The 26,698-nt window shown below is 46.0% G+C and overlaps 1 protein-coding gene across 9 annotated transcripts in view; it reads right to left on the bottom strand.

Moving 5' to 3' along the window:
• DMD (dystrophin) overlaps positions 1-26,698 on the bottom strand; it is a 7,616,828-nt gene that overhangs the window by 2,331,399 nt on the left and 5,258,731 nt on the right. For all 9 annotated transcript variants that reach the window (XM_069639082.1, XM_069639084.1, XM_069639079.1 and 6 more), the window contains one exon: positions 4,128-4,282. In XM_069639082.1, the coding sequence (XP_069495183.1) occupies positions 4,128-4,282 (155 nt within the window). The remainder of the gene's footprint in view (positions 1-4,127; positions 4,283-26,698) is intronic.

Raw genomic sequence — 26,698 nt, 5'->3', positions numbered from 1 at the left:
ATGGACGGCGGTGTTTGCCGAAAAATAGGAAGTGCCTGCTGCACTTTCGTACCTTCTGAAGACGCAGAAAACGGCTCCCTGTCCCATGTGATCGAAGCAGTCCACAACCTAGGAGAAAAAATGAAGATGGAAGGCGGAGCAGAAGATAGTACATGGTTCGATAACCTCTTCTCCTGGGTCCCCTCATGGCTTGGAACAACGATGAAATTTTTGATGCCAGCTGTGGTGTTCCTCCTATTGATTTTCTGCCTGTGCCAGGTGGGTCTTCGAGTCTGTGCTAACGCAGTACCAAATGGTGCAATGATGATGGTGACAATGGGCAACTCACACGGTACAATAAAAACGGTGCAAGAAGCACAAGTACAAACAGGGGTAGACAACACACCAAGGTACCAACTGGTGCCCATTTACCATGACAAGGATATTGTAGACAAGCTTTGGCACACCACCATCAAAGAGCCCCGCATACTAGAATGGTACGAGGAAGTGTGGGTAGATTTGGAAGGAGATGGTGGGTGCATATATCTTACATGTACTCCAGATGAATACGCCAGGAGGGGTGAGAGTTTAAGGGGGGTGTGCAGAGCATGGATGCCTATCAAAGGAACTCCTGCATGGGATGAGGCGGTGATGGACGAAGCAGAGTGTAGGAGGATAGAGGAGTTAAAGAATTCGTTACTTTAGTAACAAAAGGGGGGAAATGTAGGGGAGGACTGGTCCAGGAGACCCTTCTCGCCTGCGTTTCTTCCCCAGGTGAGGGCTATGGCCCATTGGGCGTTCCCTCATGCCACCCGGGCCCAGGTGGTGGAGGGCTCACCCACTGGAGACATTGCCCACATGTATCGAATGCCCACATGTATTGATCACAACACAAATTTAGTTAGGCCCAAAAACCATTCTCTGCCTGGTAAAGATGGTGTGAGCTCAGCGCACTGTAGCGCGGCCCCCACCCTTGGAGAACATCCCTGTTGCCGCACCACCCTGGCAGATCCGCTGCGAGCACGTTCCCACGAACAAGACGGACATGAGCTAGCGCAATACGCTAACATTGTAACAGTTCACCTCCCGCAGTGTACCATCACTATCAGCATGACCCAGCCAGCAGAAATGAACAGTGAAATGAACAGCAAAATGGTCCTCTGATGGCAGACAGTCTTTTCATATATATGTATACACGAATGTCAAGTCCTCTTGCATTATTTCTTTCTTCCACAAAATATACACGCCTGTAGAATGTATTAAAATGAGAGAGTATGCTCCCATGATATAAGCTATAGCGAGCCCGCACCATTACAGGTGGATGCTAATGATAAAGGGACGCTCCAGGGATCTGTTCGTTGCGTGTATCACTGGGCAGCCTACCTCACATGGTTTCGCGCCATAACTAAAACTAACGCTGCTAGAGTACGCGAGAAAGCGGATGCAACTATACTATGAACTCATGTCAAGAATGCGCAAGAGTGCACTTATCATGTGTGAATGTCTGAGCCCCTCATATGCTACCACCGTCACGTACAGGGGCGGATCGTTTTCTATGTACTCCACTGATCTAACCACTACCTCATTTACTGCAAATATATATGCATGTAACTAAAACACTGTAGCTGCTAGAATATAATGTACAAAAATGGTGCTCGGACTGGGTATAATGGAAACACACCCAGCCAAGGTTAAATGCATGTTTTGAAGTGATTTTAAATAAGTATTATAGAAAGTATTCAAATGTTTGCGATGTCTCTACCTATATTTGGCAACACACGAGGGAGATACCTTTGTGAAAGCGTACAAGGTCTCGATGTATCCCCCTCCCTCCCTCAGAAGACTGCCAAGACATGAGAACAGAGCCCCGCTCTGTGCCATCACGCCTCCCCCGACCTGACTGGAGCTGCTTCAAAGACTTGTAACCCCACTGCAGCACCCAAGGCCGCGGCCAGCCACCTGCATTATTTACAGCATAGCAGTAAACCTTAGTTTAAACTCAAGCGCCCCCTTGTAAACCCCACAACCCACCGGACTGTCTCCGACTTATGGCCCTGTGTGATCAGGACATCCAACACTTTGACGACACACAGCGAAACATCTATAACCACTTCTAACAAGACAGAAAGACCTGTACCACCCGCCCCAGTCCCCGAAGCTTAGCCCCGCGACCCACGGTCCCGGTCAACAGATCACAAGTAACCAGGCCTCGATATATTATCTCCAGACCCCTCACAAGGTGCATTCCTCCTGTGTTGCATTAACCTATTGAAAGATTTACTAAAGAGAATAGAACTGTAAATGACTGAATGACTGCGGGGTGCATGGCAGAGGGCAAGCAAGTCAGGAAAGGCATTCATCCCTGCCACAGGCCGCCTCAGCACACCAACACCGCCCGGATGAACTCAAGCCGACCTGCCAGGCCCAGCCCAACCCACGAGGGTGACCAGTGACGTCCTCCAGCCAAGACCAACCACACCGCAGCAGCACCTATAGTTAGTCGTCGCCACCCAAGCCCAATGAACTTGTGCCCCCTATAGTATGTAGGTTTTGATGACGTTTTTTGTAAATATATACGCCTGTCTTTGCTATTGTCAGACAGAGCGCTCTCGGAGTTTGCAGAGTTCTTTGCATGCCCAATTTTGATTGATAAACTCCCATTTACGCTCACCCGCACTCTGTCTTGGCCTTATTCCCATTTTGGGAGAGTCCTTCATTGTCTCTCATTGCGGGGAGGATCGTGCTGTTTGGGGACGCTTGCTTTCACTAACTACAAACTTGCCACCATAGGAGGTAACAGTTTCCCGATAAAGACAGCCAAACTATGGAACTCTATGCCTCCCAACCTCAGAGTAGACATGCCCTACCTGAATTTCCGCTCTAAGGTAATCTCATGGCTGAAACTGAAGGACATCCAAGATAGGTAAGTGCCAAGCCCATCCTTCATGCGATCCGCACACTGTGTGACCTTGTGTGCCACTTTTAATTTGTATATATTGTATATATTGTTTGCTTTCCTCTGCTGCTCTGTACATTCTCCCTATGGCAATTTGTATATTCTACACTTGTAACCAAGCTTCGCATATTCTTGTAAATGCTGCGCCCTGATACCCTTGGGTATAATTGCGCATTATAAATAATAAAACAAACAAACAAACAAACAAACATAGAGACATTTGTAACCATATAAGAACCCTGAAGGAGACGACGAAGGGGCACGCTGGAAAGAAGAGTGCTAAATTAATAGGACATTGTTTGGGCGTTAGTGTGTGCATGTGCCCAGTTTTTTGTTCACCTCCTCAATATTGAAACACACGTAGGTTATGACTATGGTTGCACAAGGGTTGGATGCATTCCAAAGAAGATTAGCATTGGTTATGAGTATAGTGATGTACATGTGCATGTGACAAGCCTGATACTTGCTCCTTTGCTCCATATCTGTATATTTGTTCACAGGAAGTTGAATTTATAAATGTGTACTCTTATTTCGATGTCTATGTTCCATCCAGACTGGATGCAGATGCAGGGAACTGTGAGTACCCATGTTTAGGGTGTTGCAAGGTCTGGAAAAGATCCGGGGCTACGCTACTGTTGGGACTGTCAGGACTGGGGACTAGCTAGACTTTTGGTTGTAGCCCCTGAGCTTCCATCCAGGGCTACAACCAAAAGACCCAGGGCCATGGCTCCGTCAGCCCTCCGCCCCACCCCCAGCAGCGCCTCTGTCCATGCTCAATGAAGTGTGTGAAGCAAATCTATATGTAGTTCTTATCTTTAAAAAGTCACAACACTCAAGTGTGAAGACTGAACACAATCATAACTTTGAATGTTGCCTTTACTTGTGCCATCACACATGAAAAACCAATGACATTGGCAGCCATTTTAATGCACAGGAGGATTTAAACAATGGAATTCCTATATGTATATTAGTAAAACATGCTGTATAGGTGTGGTGGTATGGACAGCAATTGTGCATTCATATACTGTATATATGTTGATCGAGCAATGCAAGAAACCTAAGTTGCAAATATGAAGTCAATAAAATAAGGTACCTAATTATTTGGACATTTTCAAAATTGATTCACAGAAAGAGAATGCATGCAAAATGTCAATATGCTTCAGCAGTGGGAATACTCGAATGTATAATGTACCTTTTATTAATCCTGGCCCATGTGGTGTTCATGTTATCAGTAATCATCTCTACTTTTCTGGTGTCATCCATTGAATAGTCTCGCAGCAGCTTGCGTGCCAAGTCATTAGCCACATCCACATTAATTTGCCACTGGCGGAGCTCCTTTGCAAATTGCTGTGGAGTTCAAGAAAAATTGCCTTTTATTTCATGGAGTAATCACAAATGAGACAACATTCCAACAATCTTCAATGAAAATGGGGAATAAAAACAGAGACTTCTGTGGCCTTTATTTATGTATTTACTGTGCATTTGTAAGGTGCTTATGCAGTAACTCCATTATGTTTCAAAGCGCTCACAGGGCAACAGGGAGGGAACATGGGATTCAAGCAATAGGGGAGGGAACGTGGGATTGAAACAATAAATAAATTGGAGGATAAAGACAACCCTACTATGCCCTTTGAGTGTTCAGTACGTGCAAGTGCAGGGAGAAGAGGAGATTGGGGGGTAGGTGCTAGGGTGTATACACTCGTGGCTGAGCTGCAGATGTAAGTGCCTAGTGTGCTAATTGCTACGAGGCGTGGAGCCGCATTAGGTGGTTAGTACGGGCCTATAGGATGAGGCATGAGGGTGCTGTGGCAAGTGCTGTGAGTGGCAGTCACTGAGGCGATTGGGTGTGGAAGGCCAGGATCCTGAGGACACCTAAGGGCCCTGGTCAACAATCACAGTGATTGTGAGATTAGCAGAGGAGGGAGGAAGGGAACGAGGAGGTGAATAGGACATTCTTGAGGAGCTTCTAGAATTTGACAAAGTCCTGCTCAAAACAAAGAGGAAGGGGGAGCCTGTTCCAGAAGAGGGAGCCAGCTGAAGAAAGAGATTGGCCTCTGGCCACTGTTTAGCTAAACGCTTTACACACAGAGAGCTGGTTCCAAAGGAATGCAGAAGTCTAGAGGGGGAGTATTTAGTGAGAGAAAGTTGCAGATAGCGTGGTCCCAGGCCCCAGGCAGCCTTGTGGATGATGAAGAGGGATTTGAATGTAATCTGTGCAGCAACCAGGAGCCAATGGAGAGTTTTTAGGGCAGGAGAGCTGTGGCCCCTGGGCTTGAGGCCAAGAATAAGTCTCAATGCCCTATTTTGGATTAGTTACAGGGGTCGTTGAGTGCAGCAGTGTAGATTCAGGAGGAGACTATTGGAATAGTCAAGCCTCGAGAGAACCAGGGCTTGAGTGATATTGAGCTTCTGGGGGTAAGTGAAAAAAGCAATAATTCCTTTGAAAAGGAAAAGTTGAAAGTGTGACTTCTTGGCAAAGTCCTTAGTGTGAGGGATGAAGGAGAGAGAGGAGTCGGAGATTACTCCATGGTTTCTGGCTTCAGATGAAGGAGAGGGGGGGGGGCATAGAGGATGGCCAGTGAGAGGGGAAGAAAGAGGGAGCAGGGATCCCAATAGGATGAATCTCAGTCTTGCTGGCATTGTGGCAAAGGCATTGAAAGTGCACCAGTACTCGATGGCAGATAGACAGTCCGGGATGATGGAAGATGCAAGCGGGTCAGCAGGAAGTTTGAAAAAGAGTTGAGTGTCATCTGCGCAGCACTGGAGGTTGGGGGAGAATGAGGAAATGAGGAGTGCCAACTGAGCAAGGTAGGTGTTAAAGAGTGAGGGGGAAAGGTTTTTGCCCTGAGGGACACCACAGGTGGAGAAGGAGGTAGATGAGGAGAAGATGCCCAGAATGACCTCGGATGAACTGTTAGCTAGGAAGGTCAGCCAGTCCAGTACCCACTCTGAGATCCCCAGGGTATCATGGAGCCGTTTTATGAGGATGGAGTGGTTGACTGTGTCAAAAGCAGAGGAGAGATCAAGTAGAATGAGGACAGCTGAAGTGTTAGCATCTAGAACAGTTTCTGTGCCCTGGATGCACAGTATCTAGATTGATGGTCGTAGAGACTGCCGACAAGTTCAGTGTGTGATGTGAGTTGGGGAAGGGCCAGCTTCTCCAGCATTTCCTTGAAGAAGGTGGTGATAGAAATAGGGTGGTAGTTGGCAGGGAAGGGAGGGTTTGCTGATGTCTTTTTCAGGATGGGGCGCACAAGAGTGAGGAGACGTGAAGTGGTAGCAGAATGTTAGTAAATTGCTGCTTGCCCCCTTGGTGGCACGTACTGTTGGATGATAACCAGAAACTTTCTTTGCACAAAATGTTACACATTATCCCACTTATCCTCTAAGTCAGGTCTTTTGCCCTCGAACGACTATTGCAAACAAGTCCTGATCGCTACCACTCTTAGGAGAGAAAACCAAGAAGGGACCGGGGATGGTAATTGACAAATGTCCACCTTTACAAATTCGCTTCAGTTTTGCAGAGGGTTGCCTTCCTGCATACAATGATTACAAAACAATGGCATTCTTAAAATATATTTGTTTTAACAATATTTGTTTATGGTGTTATTTATTCTTATCTGCCATCTTTGCTCTCTTCTTTTCCTTTAGCTAAACTACCAGAACACATGATTCGTTTTTACATTTACTTTCACCTTCACTCTAAGTCCCCCTACGCCTCCCCTTCTATCTGGCTTTCGACCTTCCCATTCCACTGAAACAGCTCTTCTCTTCTACTTTCCTTTAACAGCATTCACGCCCCCATTCACGTGCAGGAAGAGTCGAACCGGGCCCGATTTTGGGATTTCGAAATCTGGTCCCAGCAAAAACCAGGACCGTTGCCACCCACCCTTCCAATCCCGGGAGGAGGTTTATAAAATGTAAAAAACTCCTGGGACCCCAGGATGGAGAGCAATTTCCCGGGACTGTCCCGGGAAAATCGGGATGTCTGATCATCCTAGGTAAAGTGTGACTTTCTAGTTGGGAGGTAAGGAAGCAGAGCAACTCATTGTTTTGTGCCTGGCAGGAGAAGTGATCGACCTGCAGGTTAAGATGATATGTTTTGGCAATGAGAAATATTGAGAAATGTTTACAATTCTCATCTAAAGAGTTACGAAAAAAATAAAATTTCCAATGTTGAGCATTTTGGGCAATTTACCATAGATTATCGGTCAAAAAACAGGTGGCCTTTTTGGATCACCCTCTAAAGACTAAGGGCCTGATTCATGGAACGTTTTCCTATGGGATTGCGCCATTATAAAACACGTCCATGAATCAGGCCCTAAATGGCATACTTCCAGCACTATTTAGCTAGCGCACGAGCCACGTCTTTTAACGTAACGATATGTGGTTATTCGTGCATCGATCTCACTCAGGTAATACTTTCGGCCGCCCACACGAGGTAGTGAAATGAGTGTGGGGAAGGGCGGGAAGAGGCGAAAACAGAAAAGACCTACACGAGTGCACTGGGATGGAACAATCGAGAACAGTGACGACCCGGCATTCTTTTGTGGAAAATTACGTTTTGGTATGGGCCATTAAGCCAAGTGTGGGTGGCAATAGCAACTTGTCTCCGACATGTTACTGCCTGCCAGGGCAACACCAGATGTGTGCCGGCGTTCCCGGCAAAGTAGAGAGCCGAAGTTCCGATCTGCTGTTCCCGTTACCAGGGACAGAGAGGAGGCTAATGTGTGCGACTCAGTCCCAAATGAACAGATGCTTTGGCAGGTAGTAAACTAGAAACGAGTGAACATTAAAAAGGCCATATTTAATGTTATAACGTGGTGAACACAACAGCTGGCTCGGCTTGAGAACGCGGATGTTTTTAATTATTTTCTCTCCTGAGCTTATTGGATTGTTTATGTAATTAGTGCCACCTGCTGGAACAACACCAAACCTGCATGCAACAGAAGTCCTGCAACTGATCCCTGTAATAAATATTACATTGAAATTGAAGGGATTTTTTTCTGCCGATTATGTGTACTATGTAGAACGCCGCAGTTCGGTGAATATAGTACATCAGAAAATGTACACACAGTTACCAAGACACCCTCAGTCTGAATATGGGCTAATACATCACCTGGGTGGCTCTGTTGTGAATGAGCAAATATGACGGACAATTAAAGGAGTTTCAAAGGTAAAGACATACGACAAGGAATAGCTTTGCTGCTTATATTGCACTGATTTAAATAGCCCGACTGGCATTATGCAATAATTGATGGAGGGCTCCAATGACGCTCCCATTCTAAGTGTACGAGGTCGCTGTATATGACAGTGCCTATTTCATGGAAAGAGTAATGGCGCAAAGTGTCCTCCTAATGAACAGATACCAACTGTTTAGAGTGGGCACGAGGGTCAATTGTGCGTTGCCCGCATTCGTATGCCCTGCTGTTAATACAATTGGATATTTGCATAGCGACACCCACCACAGTGAAAGGGTACAATGTGCTACGAACCCGTCACTTTTAGAGAACCCACCACTTGGAGAGCAAATTGCATTAGAATCAGTATCAAGCGCAGTTCACTTTGATTTGCTTTGGTCGTGTTGATAAGTGCATGCGCCCCAATAGAGATGACTGCTTTTTAGATGATTGTGCTTTGCAATTAGTTTGACAGGCGAGCATGTCCTCTTGTTTGCATCACTCAGTGAAACTTTATACTGCATTGTACTTTTGAGTTATCATTTAATTAGCGTTGGTGCACTGTTGGATTGAACTGCAGTGACTTGTGATCTTGGGCAAAACTGTTCTGAGCTCTTGTGTACATTATGAGTGACTATTTAAGTAGTAATGGGGCAAATGCAATTGACTAGACTTACAATTAACCGAATTGTAAATAATTGTACATCAGGGTCACTAGCGCATGCTTGTTTTGTTACATTCTGAATGTGGCTTTATTTTTAACTGGACCATAACAATAACGTGTGAAAATAACTCCTTGACACTTAAATAACAAGCTTTTATTTCCTATGAACTATCAATTTTGACAGATAGGGTTCAGTAGGAGAAGATTGTTTGTCCAATATCACACAGTTTAACTGGAGATGCTGGCACGTGAGCCGAGTATGCAGTTTGGGCCCACTGACTCTCCACATACCTTCATGCTCTGGTTGTTAAAATATTTAATAAACCAATCTAACAAAATATATAAATCCTTTTAGAAACTCATCAAACTAAAATAATGATTGTAGCTTTGTCTTCCCCATTCAGAGTGGAAGTATGCAAGTGACATAATGCTAAATAATGTAAGACTAAGCATTCTCGTCTGGTTCTGCAACTTAATTTGAAGCTTTAAGGAAACCCAACCTGCAGCTTGAAATGTTACACAGTGTAAAGACAATGTGATTTTCCAAAGAAAAAGAAATGAAAACCTTTTCTGTTCATAACATCATGGAAATAATGTAAACCGTTACAATGCAAAACTGCAAGTTCTGCAAAGTAAGCCCTGAGATCCGCCTTAGGACTAATAAGCCTGGGAGTGTCATAATGCGGGGTGTGTGGAGCCCAACCACCTCCCCCGTCCCCCATAGTAACACCGTTTGCTTTCTTTCTCAAATAGACCACAGAGAGGTTTTGCTTTTTGGGACACATAAGGCTGTAGGCTTTCTGTACTATACATAACCAAAAGCAATCAAGGCAAAAAGGCTATGTGCTTTTTGGGCACATGGTGGAGCTGTAGGGGGTCGGGGGAGGGGGGTGGGGTTCAGGCAAAATTCTGCTGCTCCAGAGAAAGGCCAAGCTGGAGCTGATCCATGCCGCCTTTATGCCGCTTCAAGTCTACGACATGAACAGCGTTGTGCTGTCTTCTTTGTGTCAAAAGTTCTTTGTATCCTTGGAAACCTGTCCAGTTTCCGCTTGCAAACTTGTTCTGGCAAGATGGGTGGGAAAGGTGGGTGTTTTAACATTTCTCACCACCTCTGCTCTATCAAGTGTTCCAGAAGGGCAGGTAAGGAATGGTTGTGCTCAAGGTTGTTGCTGGGGGGGATGGGGTGTGGGGCTAAGGGGGCTATAGCCCCTGGTCTTTTGGTTGTAGCCCCCCAACCCCCCCCCATAGAATCTCAGGAGCTACAACCAAAAGGCTACCCAGCCCCCAGTCTCAACAGTTCCGACATCAGCGTAGCCCCGGGTCTTTTCCAGACCTAGCAACACCCCTGGTTGTGTTGCACTTTTCCTACTTCATTATAGCTCCAAATGTGCCCCCTGGGCATATGCTGAACGCCTCAGGGGGCGCTGAATAGACTGGAGGTGACCCCAACCTGTCCAGTTGGCGGCCCTTCCTTTCATCTTCCTTTGTTCCTTTGTCTGCCTGCAGTTTGCAGGTATGTGTTTGGGCCAGTCTCCTGCCCTACCCATCCCTGGGCGCCCTCGAGTCTGCCTTCCTTTTGTTCCTTTTTCCTCCTCACCATTGTAGACCCCAGCACCCCAATTGGTGGGGTGTTAGTGTCAAGGGAAGTGTCACATTGTGGCCACTTCCCTTACACTTGTCAATTCATTCTTTCCTGCCTGCCCACACACAGCCCTGTGACTCTCACCTCCAGGGCTGCCACCCTTGCAGGTGCCAGGGCAAACTCTCATCTCACATTACAACATCAAGAAGGGAGACACACGGGGCTCCCATACAACCAAGAATTTAATTCAGAACACTGACCATCACACACCACTGCCTGCATAAGAATGCCCCTTCTTACCTCACCCCACGTATCTCACCTAAGCCCATCACACGCCCCCTCCACTCTTCCTCCAAACTGACCCTACAGACGCCTCTCTTCCACCGCAAATGAGCAGGGGGCTCCAGCTTTAGTGTCACTGCTCCCACTCTGTGGAACTCCCTCCCAGACCACATACTGAATTACTCTTCCCTCACTGTCTTTAAAACTCCTCCTAAAAACATGTCTTTTTAACAAATATGTATAACTTGTTCATTACCTGTAGTTGTCTGTAACCACTTACTTTGTACAAGCGCAGTGATACGGTTGCCAGTCAATTCATCGAAAAAAAATTGGTCGACCAGACAAATGGTCGAAACAAATTGGTCGAAAACCATTTCGTCGAATTTTTTTTTTTCTATTTTAACCCTTTTTTTTTTTTTTTGGGGGGGGTCCCCCCCAACCCCCTTTTTTTCTCTAAAAATCCATTTTTTAGCAAAACGAAAACCCAAAAAATAAATATATAAATAAAAAATTTTTTTCGACGAAATGGTTTTCGACCAAATTGCGACGACCAAATTGCAGTCGACCAGTTTTTTTTCGACGAGTTGACTGGACACCCCGTGATACCCATGGGTCTGGGCGCTATATCAAATGAAATACATAAATAAATGCAATAAGTGGTCAATTTGTGACTACAATTAAGTGTTTTGAGGAATATGCTGGGGGCTTTGGCATGTAAAAGCCCCACCACCCCCACACCGCATCACCTCTTGCTCTATTAAATGTGCAGACAAGCTAACTGGCCCCAGGAGAGCAAATCCAGGGTCCATGCCAAAGTCTTCAAAGGTGAGATCCTCACAGGAGGTCAACGCGCTGTGGCTGTTTACAGCAGCACACTTCAGGAAAGCTACTGTAAGCAGAACACCAGGCGCCCTTTTTATTTAAAAGAAGCCTCTCCAGGAACGTGATGACCTTGTCTCTCAGCCTGCGCCACTCACGGGGTTTCTCACACCTGTCCGGCCTCAAGGGTTTGGAGCGTTATGGTGGGTGAAACCCGTGAGTCACGGGTCAGTTGCCAGATGTGTAATGTGCTCATGCAGAATATTCGGCTCTGGCGCACACGTGCCGGACACAGCAGCAACACATTGAATCCGTGCCACAGTGAGTAATGTGAGTAAACAGAGAACGCGAGGAACCGATGGAACGGGGCTATTGCACAAGGGCTAGACGGGGACTGCCATTTCGGTATGTCCATCAAATGTAAAATTAAATCTTACTGCTAGGTGCATTCGCACATAGCATGCATTATAGAAAAAAAGAAAGCAAGTTGTTTACATTTAAAACTGCATTAGTGTGATTTTAAACAAAGGGCTACAGTACCTCGGTCAAATGTACTGTGTTTGTATTGCTGTGCCCTTGGCCAGGGTCTGTTAAAAAGGCCCACTGCACATCTTTGCAGCTTGTGAACGGCATTGCTTTCGCTCTTTGTCGCTTTTAGTTCTCCCTCCGCGCACCCTTATTGTGCACCCTTCTGCCCCAATGTCTCTATAGGTGCTCTCCTTTCCTCTATAAAATGCTCCCCTTTCATCTTCTCCTTGCTCTTTCCTTGAACCCTCCCTCTACATCATAGGTGCACAACATCCGGCCCGCGGGCCAGTTGCGGCCCGCCATGCTGTTCTGTCCGGGCCGCGAGGCACAAACACTTTCCTAATGGAGGGCGGCCCGCAAGCAGCATTGGCCGCCCTCCATTAGGAAAGTCTTTGTTGTCTTCCGGGCCGGACAAAACACTGGCTGTCATTGGCTCGGCACACACGCACGCACCACGTCGCTCCTACGAGCCACGTAGTGCGTGTGTGCTGCACCAATGGAGGGCCAGCACTACGGCTGGCGGGGCCAGTAAGGCTTGATGCCGGAAGGCATTTCAGCCTTGCCACGCCAGCCGTAGTACCACTCACCTCACCAGCGTTCCAGCTTACCTTCCTTCCAGCACGTCCGGTAAGTGGTCTGTTTGTTTGTGTTTGTGTGTCGGGTCTGTTCTGCTGTATGTTGGGGGGGGGGTCGGATGTGTATGAATGTTTGTTTTTGAGTGTTTGTGTTGTGTATGTTGAGATGGGCGGTGTCAGATGTGTATGAATGTTTGTTTTTGAGTGTTTGTGTTGTGTATGTTGAGTTGGGGGGGTGTCGGATGTGTATGAATGTTTGTTTTTGAGTGTTTGTGTTGTGTATGTTGAGATGGGGGTGGGAGGGTGTTGGATGTGTATGAATGTTTGTTTTTTAGTGTTTGTGTTGTGTATGTTGAGATGGGGGTGTCGGATGTGTATGAATGTTTGTTTTTGAGTGTTTGTGTTGTGCATGTTGAGATGAGGGGGTGGGAGGGCGTCGGATGTGTATGAATGTTTGTTTTTGAGTGTTTGTGTTGTGTATGTTGAGTTGGGGGTGTCGGATGTGTATGAATGTTTGTTTTTGAGTGTTTGTGTTGTGTATTTTGAGATGGGGTGAGGGGTGTCGGATGTGTATGAATGTTTGTTTTTGAGTGTTTGTGTTGTGTATGTTGAGCTGGGGGTGTCGGATGTGTATGCATGTTTGTTTTTGAGTGTTTGTGTTGTGTATGTTGAGATGGGGGGTGGAGGGTTTGGGTCTGTATCGGTGCATGCTTGAGAATGTGTGTGCTGAGTTGGGGGTGGGGGGATTTGGGTCTGTATGGGTGTATGCTTGAGAATGTGTGTGCTGGGGTGCGGGGGTTCGGGTCTGTAAGGGTGCATGCTTGAGAGTGTGTGTGCTGAGTTGGGGGGTGGGGGGTTTGGGTCTGTATGGGTGCATGCTTGAGAGTCTGTGTGCTGAGTTGGGGGGTGAGGGGTTCGGGTCTGTATGGGTGCATGCTTGAGAATGTGTGTGCTGAGTTGGGGGTGGGGGGTTCGGGTCTGTATGGGTGCATGCTTGAGAGTGTGTGTGCTGAGTTGGGGAGTGGGGGGTTTGGGTCTGTGTGGGTGCATGCTTGAGAGTGTGTGTGCTGAGTTGGGGGGTGGGGCGGTTCGGGTCTGTATGGGTGCATGCTTGAGAGTGTGCGTGCTGAGTTGGGGGTGGGGGGTTTGGGTCTGTAGAGGAGCAGGCTTGAGAGTGAGTGTGCTGAGTTAGGGAGTGGGGGTTTGGGTCTGTATGGGTGCATGCTTGAGAGTCTGTGTGCTGAGTTGGGGGTGGGGGGTTTGGGTCTGTATGGGTGCATGCTTGAGAGTCTGTGTGCTGAGTTGGGGGGTGAGGGGTTCGGGTCTGTATGGGTGCATGCTTGAGAATGTGTGCGCTGAGTTGGGGGTGGGGGGTTCGGGTCTGTATGGGTGCATGCTTGAGAGTGTGTGTGCTGAGTTGGGGAGTGGGGGGTTTGGGTCTGTATGGGTTCATGCTTGAGAGTGTGTGTGCTGAGTTGGGGGGTGGGGGGGTTCGGGTCTGTATGGGTGCATGCTTGAGAGTGTGCGTGCTGAGTTGGGGGTGGGGGGTTTGGGTCTGTATGGGTGCATGCTTGAGAGTGTGTCTGCTGAGTTGGGGGGTGGGGGGTTTGGGTCTGTACAGGAGCAGGCTTGAGAGTGAGTGTGCTGAGTTAGGGAGTGGGGGTTTGGGTCTGTATGGGTGCATGCTTGAGAGTGTGTGTGCTGAGTTGGGGGTGGGGGGTTTGGGTCTGAGAGTGTGTTTGGGGCATAGTGTTTGGTTGGGGGTGAGGGACATGGGGCATAATGTTTGGTTGGGGGTGAGGGTCATGGGGCATATTGTTTGGTTAGGCGTGAGGGGGCCATGGGGCATAGTGTTTGGTTGGGGGTGGGGGACATGGGCATGGGGCATAGTTTTTGGTTGGGGGTGAGGGGGCCATGGGGCATAGTGTTTGGTTGGGGGTGAGGGGGCCATGGGGCATAGTGTTTGGTTGGGGGTGAGGGGGCAATGGGGCATAGTGTTTGGTTGGGGGTGGGAGCTGTTAAGACGGATTTCTGAACTCTGTCCTGGCGGCGCAGAAGTTCAGAAGGCCAACCTAATTACTTGGAACAGGGTAACCTCTGGACAAGCCAGACCAATCAGGGTAGCGATCGCGGCGGTCAAGACTAGGTCTCAAGAGGGGTGAGGGTGACTGAAAGCCCTCAATGAGCACACAAAGCAAGGACACTTACAAACTACTCCAAACAGGTGTTATATTAAAAATATATACACATTTATTCCAAGGCTTTTAAAACAATGACCGTAGCGAGAAATCACAATACAACTCTAGTAAACCAACACATACCATACCAATACAATATATATACAAATACAACAAGTCTCAAGCGTTAGATGCACGAAATGTGTAGTCCACCTAAAAGGGAAGGAAAACAGGCAGTGCGAAATAATGCTGAGACCCAGTCCGCCTTCAGAGGCACCTAACTAAAAGGAAGTCCGAGCCCTACGAAGAGTGGAGCCTTGTGCTCAAAAGTACCTGCACACGCTGGTGCCAACGGGCAAAAGGGGGAGTCTCTTCGAGGGAGTCAGGCAGTTCAGTTTATTGCACAAATGAAGAAGAACAGTTCCGCGACTCAAGCGCAGCCTCCACTGTGGGCAGAAGCAGAGCGCGATTACGGAAAGGCGTGCTGTTTTGACACAGCGGGGAAAAGCTATGGGCTCCTGCAGGAGGGCGACCAGTTCCTAGCTATGCTACTCACTGGTCCCCGATGCAAGCAGCCCCAGGCTTCTCCGTGTCAGTTTCAGTCGGTGGCAGGTTCAGGAGAGCAGGCGACGTCTCGTCGTCGTGTTGATTCTGCAGCAGCAGAGTTGAGTTAAAGATGTCCCAAACGAAGTGAACCCGCACAGATTGTTACCACAGCAGGGCAATGGAGCGGCCGTGTGTATCTGAGCCAAATGTACACTACTCACTTCAGACCTGGGAACGCCAAGTGTACGAATCGTGTGAGAGTGACAAGGACTCGAAATACTACACAACCTGGCGGCGGTTACAGAGCAAGGCACCTGTGTAGGCTGGTCAGTCTGCTGGATGGCCCAGAGACACTTCCGAAGGCTTACGAGCAGGAGATGGTGAAGATGCCGAGAACAGCTGTTCCCGCTATTCCAAGGGTCGAAGTACCAGTACAGGCCTTCTGGTTCGATCAGAGGTAAAAAGGGTTTCACAAGGCGACAGCAGTGCAGAGGAGCAGTCCTTCAGCGGGTCACCAGCGATTCCTCGGTTCAGCCTCGTGGTTGCAGGATACTTGGCTCCTGTATTCCTTCGTTCGTGAGAACTCAGGAGATCGACATGGTAGTGGTGTTTCCAGCCCCCTCTTATCCACGGTTCCCTTCGCGCCAAAACGGAGGGGACCCAATGGGAGATCCGCTCATCAACACTCACACCATACGTGGACCTATCACGGACCACGGTGGTCCCAGGCATTCACACCACCTTAGACTCTCTGGCACCCAGGATGTGTATTGGGACCAGACATCCCAGCCCACATCCTGGAGGCACACACAAGGCCTGTAGAAGCCCGCGAAAGCATCCGTGTTTCGCGGGAAAGTACATGCCCAAATAAGAAAGGCCCTGGGTCGGCTCGACCTGGGGAAGGTGAAGGGAGCAAGACGGTCAGCGGACAGGACAAAGAAGCCTCGTGGTCTGGCCATTTTGGGAGCCAGGCCACCATTTTGGGCTAAGCGCGAGAAACGCGCTTAAAACGCCAAAAGGAGCTCAAAACACAAGAAACGATCGCTGCCACCATTCCCGTCCGTGATACACTTGCACCGATCAGTTACAATCCAAAAATAGTATCTAGGGCCTGTAGAAGGCTAGAGACCCAAGAGAGCAGTAACTTAGCTTACAGTGCCCTCTTGTGTCATGTTGCACGAAAGCCGCAACATGATAAAAGAAACTACGGAAAACAGCGTTTCCCGATACTGACTGTCTTAAGGGCATGTCAGTTTCCCCGTAAGAATGGAGCGAAAGCCCAGAGGAGTGTGGCAGAAGGCTGCACTTCTCTGGCAAAGTCGAGAACAAGGTGAAAACAACAGCAAAAAGTTTAGGGGTTGCCACATGGAAGGAAAATTACCCACAATTACGAAATCTTTCCTAACAGGAGCCATGGGGCATAGTGTTTGGTTGGGGTGGGGGGCATGGGGCATAGTGCTTGGTTGGGGTGAGGGACATGGGGCATAGTGTTTGGTTGGGGGTGAGGGGGCCATGGGGCATAGTGTTTGGATGGGGGTCGGAGCCATGGGGCATAGTGTTTGGTTGGGGGTGGGGGAGATGGTCATGGGGCATAGTGTTTGGTTGGGGCTGAGGGGCATGGGGCATAGTGTTTGGTTGGGGGTGAGGGGGTCATGGGGCATAGTGTTTGGTTGGGGGTGGGAGCCATGGGGCATAGTGTTTGGTTGGGGGTGAGGGGGCCATGGGGCATAGTGTTTGAATGGGGGTGGGAGCCATGGGGCATAGTGTTGCACTCCAATATTTTGCCTCTATGGGGCAAAATGGGAATGGGGAAGGGTAAATGGGAAAATGGGGATTTACCGCCCCGCCAAGGTTGGAATGGGGCGGTAAATCCACCAACCACCATGGCGTAAACGTAGTTTACGCCATGGTGGTAAAGTCACGGCCCAGGCGGTAACTTACCGCCTGGGTCGTAATGAGGCCCAGTCTCTGGTCACATGAGTCAAGGATGAAAATAGGAGTTGGGTGTACAGGCGTGGACTGCGATAAGAGTGTGCCTATACTCCCTTTTATTCTCAGAAGCAGTGATACTTTGCAAGGACAAGTTCATTGACAATCTGAACGGCAGGAAGCATGAGCGATGAGAGTTGTAGGGCTAATTGGGTGGGAAGACATGGTCAAACCCACCCACTGGCACCTGGGGTACCAGCTTACAGGCTGCTAGTGAGCCGAATGTTCCAGGAGGGTACAAGCGTGCCAACCAATTGTAGAAGGCCATATAACGAAGGGCCTTATAGTTTGATAGCCAATGGTGTACCGTGTATCTAGTAACTGATGAAGATGACTTGCACTAGCGGTGGGCATAAGTTGTCCACCTGACTGTAGAGACCCAATCACAACCCGATCCCTTAAAGAAAGTATACTTAGATTTTCCCCTTGAGCCAATCACAACTCCTGAAGGTTTTTCTTAGTTTGCCACGTAGTATGATGTCACTTTTGATGAATATTTAGTACTTAAGTGTGTTTTTATGCAAAATGATTCAGAGCATGATTGAACATCTGTTGCTGAACCACCTACTATTCAGGAAACTACTCAAAACTTGGCTCTTCACGTCATAACTGGAAAGACCGGCCTCAGGGGCACACTAACAACTAAAATATTGATGAACGAAGAGACAGACCCTGATCCACACCAAGCAATCGACAGAAAAACCCTAAGGAAAATACCCCACGACATGCCAAACGACTAACCGAAAGACAGCCGTAATAGGACCAAAAACCCAATACATAGCAAGATGAAGACAGAAACACCAGGACTACTGATCAATAGGACCCGGACTCTAAACTATAGCCATTGCCAACAGACCAAATCACGGCAGACACCCAATGAAAATTGCATGTGTGAAGAATACTGCAGAAAATGCAAGCCGATTTATAACTGTAGAGATGCAGCAATGTAAGTATACTAAGTAATCATAAAGGCTGGCAATACATAGTGAGTAGACTAAAGGCGGTGCCGCCATTATATAGAATTCTGGACATCGGTGTCACATATTTAGTAAAGCTCAGAGCTGTGAAGAAAGAAGGATCGGTTGGCTGTGTCTCATTAAGAAAACAGCTGAAGATCGAGGAAAGGCCTGGAATAGCTGTCTGGCCTGGTGTCAAAAGATGAAAGGGCCAAGAACCGGTTATCTATCCTTGAAGAACAAGTGAAAGTGAGACGCTGAATCAGCCCTTGTTAAGGTGCAAGAAAGAACATCCTGAGTGCTAAATGTATTAATTCAAGACAATTAAATGCTGCAAACCACGCAGAAATACAGTCTCTGGTCACATGACTCAAGGATGAAAATAGGAGTTGGGTGCCAACAGCAAACTACCTCTCCCACTCTCCTACTCCCCTCCTCCTGACTACCCCTACCTGCCCTCCTTCCTATTTACAGATCAGCCAGAGCACCTAGGGACCAATTCCGTTGGTGACGGTGCACTATATAAGTACCTATAACATAACATAACATAACATAACATAACATAACATAACATAACATAGCATAACATAACATGTCTGCTGTAACTCCCTGTTTTAGACAATTGAAAATATAACAGTTGGAGGAGACATTTTGCCAGCTTCCTGATTCGGTCTTATTATTGGGTTTAAGAGCTATTCTGCATCCCCATCCTTGTGTGACATGTTACTGATTTAAAAGGGCCCATTTGTGGGTTCAAATGAATGGGATCATACAGAATAACTCTGAGTCCAAATAACCAAACCAACTCAGGAAGATGGCAAAGTCCTGTTTTATTAACAATTATCTAAAACAGGGAGTGACAACGAACATCATACTACGTGGCAAATAATGAAAAACCTACTAGGAATCAGGATTGGATTGAGGGGAACATATAAGTATGTTATCTGTAGGAACTAGGATTGCAATTGTCCACCCACTGTCAGGTGAACAACATATGCCTACCTCTAAAACATGTAATCTTCAGAAACATTAGATACACGGTATCCCATTGGATAGAACTATAATGTCCTTCGTTATATGGACTACTACAATTGGTTGGCACATTTGTGTAATATTCGGATTACTTAGCAGGACATAAGCCCAGACCCACGTGCAAGGAGATAGGGCATTTCATTACCTCCCTAAACAATTAGCCCAGCACCTTACATCACCCAAGCCTTCTGCCATGAAGACTGTCTTTGAACTTGGCCTTGCAAAAGTATCCTTGTCTTCAGAATACATGGAAATGCGGGCACTCACTATCGTGTTCTGGGACTCAAAGTCCAAACTCTATTTTCATCCTTGGCTCACGTGACAGGAGACCATGATTTGGTCCATTTTGCAGGTTTTAAATGTCTTAAATGAAGAAAACTTGACACTCTTGGTGTTCTTTCCTTGCACCTTGACAAGGGATGAGTCATCCTTCACACGTTTGCTCCTTTCCAGAATATTGATTCCAGGCCAAACAACCTCACCATTCAGCTCCACGATTCAGCTTATTCTTGCTGCAACATAGTTTTCCCTTCCTTCTTCATGGTTCCTGGCTTACTAAATTCAGGATACCGATTTCTAGCTTCTATACTTCTATAATTACTTAGTCTACTTGCGTTTCAGCATCTGTATAATTATTGAACGGTTGATTTTCTGCAGCACTTTGTTCATGTGTAATCTTCTTTTTCATATTTGACGGTTCTCTTGATTCTTAACTTCTCCATTTGTTTCTGTAGGACCCATACATCATCTTCAGCCAGTATCTTTGGATGTCAAACATGTCTCTTCTGATGTCACTAGCTTCTTTCTTTGCTGCTTTTCATATTCCTTCAAGGATCTCCACCTTTAAGTTGTCATCACTTCGGGGATACATTCGGTAGGCTTGTCTCAACGGGTATCTTCTTTCGAACACACATTGCAGTACTGGCACAACTTCTGGTGTCAAACACGGCACAAACTCAGGCCTCCAACATATGGGGGTAGGGGACCAGGGTTTGCTGGAGAGGCATGCAGTTGCTCCTCTACATCTCTCTGCCACCTCAAATTATATTGATGGTACAACTAAACATATTTGGCAACACAATATTAGGTGCCACAATATTGTTTTCCTGATATGTTTGCCTATGACTTCTCTTTGCCATGGTACCAGCTCCTGTTCCTTATCCTTCTCTTTATGTCCATGCCATGCGCCACTGTCCCTTTGTTCCCCCTTCTCCTGCCTCAGTGCTTCCCACTCTGTCCTCCCATGATGTACACCACTTGCCGCCATTTTGCCTTCTCCTTCTAGTATGCTCCCCTTTCATGCTACTTTGGTTTGCTTCCCCCTTCTTGCATGTTTCTTTCACCTCCCTCCCATGTTATTCCCAATGTTCTTCTGTACATTGTAACAATTTACCTCTTTGTTTCCCATTTCCTCCCTCCATGCTCCCGTGCCATGCAAACTTCTACCCCACCCATGCTGACCTCTATATTAACTCCTCATCACTCCATACACTCATCCTCCTCCATGACTACTTCCCTGACCCTTTAAACTTCCTCCATGCTATAGCCTCCTTCCATGCTTCCAGCTTACCCATAATTCTCCATGCAGGTGACAACTACTAAAAGGAAAGACTAGTTTTAAAATGTTGGGGTGACATGAGAGCAAACCTTTTCTTACAGGAAATCAAGTTTTTATTTAGTACTCCTCTTATAAAATCATTCCTGTAATCCAAAAATTGGACAAAAAAAGAGGTCATGTAGGAAGGTGAATGGAATGAAACGTAGATACAAACATTCCAATGCATAATAGTGCAGATTCCAAAAAAGTGAGGCCAAAAATTACTATGTTATGAGTGTAACATAGATGTGATTACGAGCTTGGTTCTCAGTCTCTTGCACATAAGAAAAGGGGACTGGGGTTGAGGTAAACAGCAAATACTTTGTGCAAATTGCACGCAGCTTTGAATACTCTAGCTTCGTTACAGGGTTATATGTGGATAAAAAGAAATGTAGGGAGTTCCGTAAACCTATTAAAAAAAAACAACAACAAGATTGTTGGGATATGATGTTGGACACTATTAAAAGAAAAGATGCAGCAACTTTTTGCAAGTTTGCATCAAAGGGGTGGAATGTATTAACCCGAGCACCATCAAATTTAATCCCAGTGGTGACAAAGCCCCGATAAAGTCCCGCTTTGCCCGCAAATGCTGTTTTCCTGTCCGTGGACTTCTCTGTGCTGATCTGGATTACTGTTATTGGATTGCACACTTCAACTACTAGAAGGTGAACTGGCGTGCAAGCAACTCTAATTATCCATTCAAACGAACTAAAAAACGAACTCACGTAACACTGCTTTTCATTGCTTGTAGGCTGTGTTTTCAATACGTTGTGGGCGTTACTATAAAGCTGTGAATGCGCGCGCACTGCGCGTGCGCACCGGAGAAAGCCCCGGTAAAGTTCCACTTTGCTGCTTCGCCGCGGCGCTGCGAGCGGAGACTAGGAAACTAATAGCCTTAATCAAGTCTAAGTGATTTTATTGTTCGTTGACTATTTAAAAGTTGAAAAGTATTTTATTATATTTAGCATTTACACTATCTGCACATAAGGAAAGGGTCATTTATGCTCTACTGTCCTTATACCTTGAAAACAAATATGCCTGACGCCCTGAGAGCCTCGCTTACTACCTCTGTAATTACGCCCAAACAAAAGAAATTATCATGTGTGTCAAAGAAATCCATCACTTTGACTCCGGTTTTCAGAACCCCTTTGGCGAATAAAGACATCCGTACATTTTGCGCCAAACGTAAGGAATGCATGCCTGATGATCTTTCCATTGTACCTCCTCTGACTGTTCCAATTATGTCAGTCCCCTTGAGTACGATCATCTCCAGTATTACACCTATTGTTTCTGATGCCACCATTCTAGCTAATGCTCAATCAGATTCTGTATGTCAGTATGTAAGAACTGGAGTATCTGGCATTCGAACCTTAGCAACAGTGAATGAGGTTTCTACCCATGCCCCTGATTTGTCTGATGTGTCCAATATCTCCATACACGCCAGTGAGGGCAACTTGAGCAGATCACATGAAGATCACCCCAGTGAAGATGCCATCCAAAGCATAATGTGTTCCACCATCCATTCTATTCATGACTCCTTTTTATTGCCTACGCCGTGGCGTTGTTCGCCGACTGACACCTCTGCCAATCCTATGGAAAATTTGGCATTGATTGAAATAACCCTAGCAGCGGTAAACACCACCATAGGCAGCTTATATAAGATATTTGAATCTCTTGATGTAAACATTTCCTCTCAATCTGGTCAAATAAAGCAAATTGCGGAAGGGATTACAATGCTGGTAGCTACTAATTTGAACCCCCCAAATTCTAATCGTAAGGTTGATGTGGCGGTGGGTACCGACTTTCCTATGTTTGAAATAAATGGCCACAAGGGTCTGCCCTGTTCAAATGCAGCCTTACCAGCATTTGCTAATATCATTCGTCCTGTTTCCTCTCAGTTTCAGATGCTCTGACTGCTAATGATTCATGGATCAACCTGGATAGCAGTCCTAAAAATAGTCGCTCAACCAGACTGCCACCTATCACCATGGTTGACTCTCAAAAAATATCAAAACTTTCTGCCTTAAGATTGAACAAGCCGAAAGTCAAAACTGTGCTCAGAAAGAGAGTCTGTGGCGCGGGTCAGTCCCAGGCCACACCACAATCCTCCACTTCTTCCTCCCATCCAAATGCCTCTAGCTCCGCTAATGGCACACTCACAGAATTCTCCCCGCATATCTAATGAAAGGCTGGTGTCCACCATAAGCTCTGGCCCTTCTTATCTCCCAACTGAATATGCCCCACTCATGGAGATTATCGATTTGTCGGAGTCTCTCCCTGCCCCTTCAGCAGTTCAGGCTCCAGCAACCAGGGAAAGCGATGTTAGACACTGCCAAGTCGTACAGGTGTGCTCGGACATGGGACCCCTTTCGAATGAACGTGGTGCCCAAGATCGAGCAACATCAATAAAGGCTGTAGTAGATGCCTACTTAACTGAGCGTGCAGCCTCTCTTCCTTCTGCACATGTATCAACTGGGCTGAATTATGGACTGTTGTCCAATAAGCTTGTAGCGAATTCCCACAGCAATACAATGGGGGCTAAGTCCAACTGTAACCCCCCAAATGAGTTGCCGAATTCCTGGAAAAAAGTAAGTTTTGGTCCTGAACCCGGGACCACATTGAAACATGATAAACAATCATCAAAACCTACAAACAAAAAGGAGTCTGCTCGAGTTGGCCATCTTTTGTCTAAAAACACCTTCTCTAATTGCCAATCCATTATTCTTAAATGTAGAGATGCTCCTTATGAAAAGTATGATCTGTGTAGGTCCAGTATCTTAAACATTTTTGGGGATGTGAACAACTTGCAAGATATTGCCTCGAGCGATATCGACCAAGTGGATTTTGTGCGTGATCAAAATCTTGAAATTGTACGCTTATGGATTAAATCTGGACTAGTCTTGAATTTAATATGGAAAGAGAAAATGGAACTTTTCAAGATGGTTTTTTTGGTTGCGCAGGATCCAGAACATCTAATAGCTGAGGCTCAAAAAGGCGATCAGTCACATTCCCCTAGTTCTCTTTCAAACTGCCCGGCGGTCTGCACTTGTTCTTATTGTGGCCCACTAGTTATTCCTACCCAATCTAATTCTGCCACATATCAAATATAACCATCAAAAGAGTGTCCTCCAGAAAATGTTTCTCTAGTTTCCTGGAACACTAGGGGCCACTCTCATCTTCAATGGTCATCATCTCATCATCTTAACAAATTTGACATAGTAGCCTTGCAAGAAACCTGGCTTGTGACGACTCCTGTATGGGACGACCACGTCATCACCCTTCTGCCAGCTCTAACTGCTGCCAAGGGGAGACCTACTTCTGGCCTTTTGGTAGCGGTGAGAACTAGTAATGGACTAAAAATTGTTAAGTGGGTTTCTCCTAATAATTTTATACAATTAGTGGCAATCACTTGTGCCGCCCAAACGATAGCCTTAATCAATCTGTATCGAAACCCTCTTGGGTTGACTGATGAAATCTTATATAGAGATCTATCAATGGTTTTGGAGTTGATATCTTGTGATCATTCTTTAGACGCTACGATGTTGGTAGGAGATCTTAATCTTAACTGCATAAGTCCCAAAACAAATCATCAAAAATTAGAGAGTGTGAAATGGCTCAATTTTGTTAAAGACCATAACCTGCATATGGCCAATGGGGCAATTGCGGGTGACATCCCTCCTAAAGTGACATGAGAGAGAGGTAATTCCAATTCAACCATTGACTATGTCTGTGTCTCGAGTAACCTCTTCCACGGGGCTGTTAAATTTGAAATCCTGCACCAATGACTGAGCGATCATGACATGCTGGTCTTTGAATGGCAGGAAACACGCGATCATACCTTACCACCACAACTTTGGTCAAAGCAAGCCCTAAAGGTGAACATTGCTAAAATGCGTTTTAAGTGGTCAGATGCCTCGATAAATGCCCTTAATCTTGCTACCCAAGACTTATATAATTCAAGGCGTGACTTTTACACAGACATTCTTCCTTCGTTTGGTTCTTTATATATTGGAAGATCTCCTAATACATTAAAATATAAAAACCAATATGACCAAACTCTTCAGCAAGTAAGATGTACCTATAGGATAAAATTAAGAGCTATTCTTAAGCTCCCACTAAATGAACAAGAACCCAATCGTCGAAAAATCAAATGTCAATATCGAAATTCGTGTTGAGCAAGAAGGGCTATGCTGTATCAGCAAGATAGCGAAGCATTTATATGCTCAGCAAATAACAAAAACTCTGCTCAAATTTGGTCGCAACTTAATAGCGCGACGAATGAGTCACAAACCACTCTTCAATTGTGTGGTGTCTCAGAAGCGCAATGGCTCGATCACTTTTCAAAACTATATGCAGACCCTAAATATGCTGATTTTACTTATTCTCCATCATCTTTAAACCATTGGAGCCTAGAATGCTCGCCCATAATTATTGAAGATTTCATAAAGAAATCATTGTCTTAGCGCGCGGCAGGGCCCGATGGTTTAAATAATTTCATGCTCAAACAAAATCCATCTAAATGGGCTGCGATATTAAATAATGTATTCCATCAAATTATTCTTTCGAAAAAATTCCCACATCATGGCAGTCATCCCTACTTGTCCCAATATTCAAGAAGGGCGACAGGGAATCCCCCGCTAGCTATCGTCCAATAGCATTGCTTGATGCACAAGGGAAGATTTTTGATTTTTGCTCGACTGATATTAAGAGATTTCTCCCTTTGGACTGATAGCTGCAAGCGACGTGATCCCTGTCAGACTGGTTTTGTTGCTGGCTCAGGAACGACTATCAATTTGTTGACTCTCCATGCCTTAAAAGCTCAGGCCCATTCTAGAAAACAACTGTTATACTTTGCTTTTGTTGATTTACATACAGCCTTTGATTATGTTTCCAGAATCAAACTAATGGAAAAGATACTTTTGGCTGATTGTCCAGCAACATTGTGTGACATTATCCATGCCTTACACTCATCAACGACTATAATGGTCCGATTATCCACATCTGGATTATTATCAGCAGCGATCCCAACCTTTAGAGGGTTGAAACAGGGCTGTGTCTTGGCCTCAGCCATATTCAACTTTTTTATTCATGATGTGAGTGAAACTTTTCTTCAGGTATAATCGGACTCGCCAAAAATTTACGATATAACCATCAAAACCCTATGGTACGCAGATGACTTGGTATTGGTTTCCAAAACGCCGGTAGGCCTGCAGAAATGGCTATCTGCTCTGAATACATATTTGCCTGCAAATGAGCTGGTAATTAATTTAAACAAAACACAAGTGGTCGTCTACGCCCCAAGACCATCTAGAAGAACACAATTTGAGTTGAAAATTCACAATAGGTTAGTGGATGTGGTTCCAACGTACCTTTATCTAGGGATTCTGTTTGATGGATCGCCCTCTCTTGATTCGCACTCCAGAACATTAGACCATAAGATCTCAACTTTTATTTCACAGACAAATGATTCTATACAAATTTGGTAAATTTACCATCAGGCCCGCTATCTCCTATTGGAGACAAAAAGTAGTGCCCACTATATTGTATGGCCTTGAGACCAAGAATATTGTCACTCCTATTGTTCTGCATAGATTAGAAGCAAAATACTGGAGAGGTGTGCTACTTCTCCCTCAATGTGTACCTGGTCCTTGGTTGAGACATGAATTAGGTCTGACATCCTTGAGTGCAGAATATCATTTGAGACTTTGTGCCTTGTTCCGTAAGTGTTTGACTGTTGTAAGAACGGATACCATACTTGCCATATTATCAACCTATATGCTAACCTCTAAACACTCATTTGCTAAAACTTGGGTTTCGTATGTGTACAACATTTTGG

Source organism: Ambystoma mexicanum, chromosome 7q, assembly GCF_040938575.1.
Source record: "Ambystoma mexicanum isolate Mex_15411 chromosome 7q, UKY_AmexF1_1, whole genome shotgun sequence".
Lineage (NCBI taxonomy): Eukaryota > Metazoa > Chordata > Amphibia > Caudata > Ambystomatidae > Ambystoma > Ambystoma mexicanum.
The sequence above is the reverse complement of the archived record's forward strand: the minus strand, read 5'-3'. Positions and strand labels throughout refer to the sequence as shown.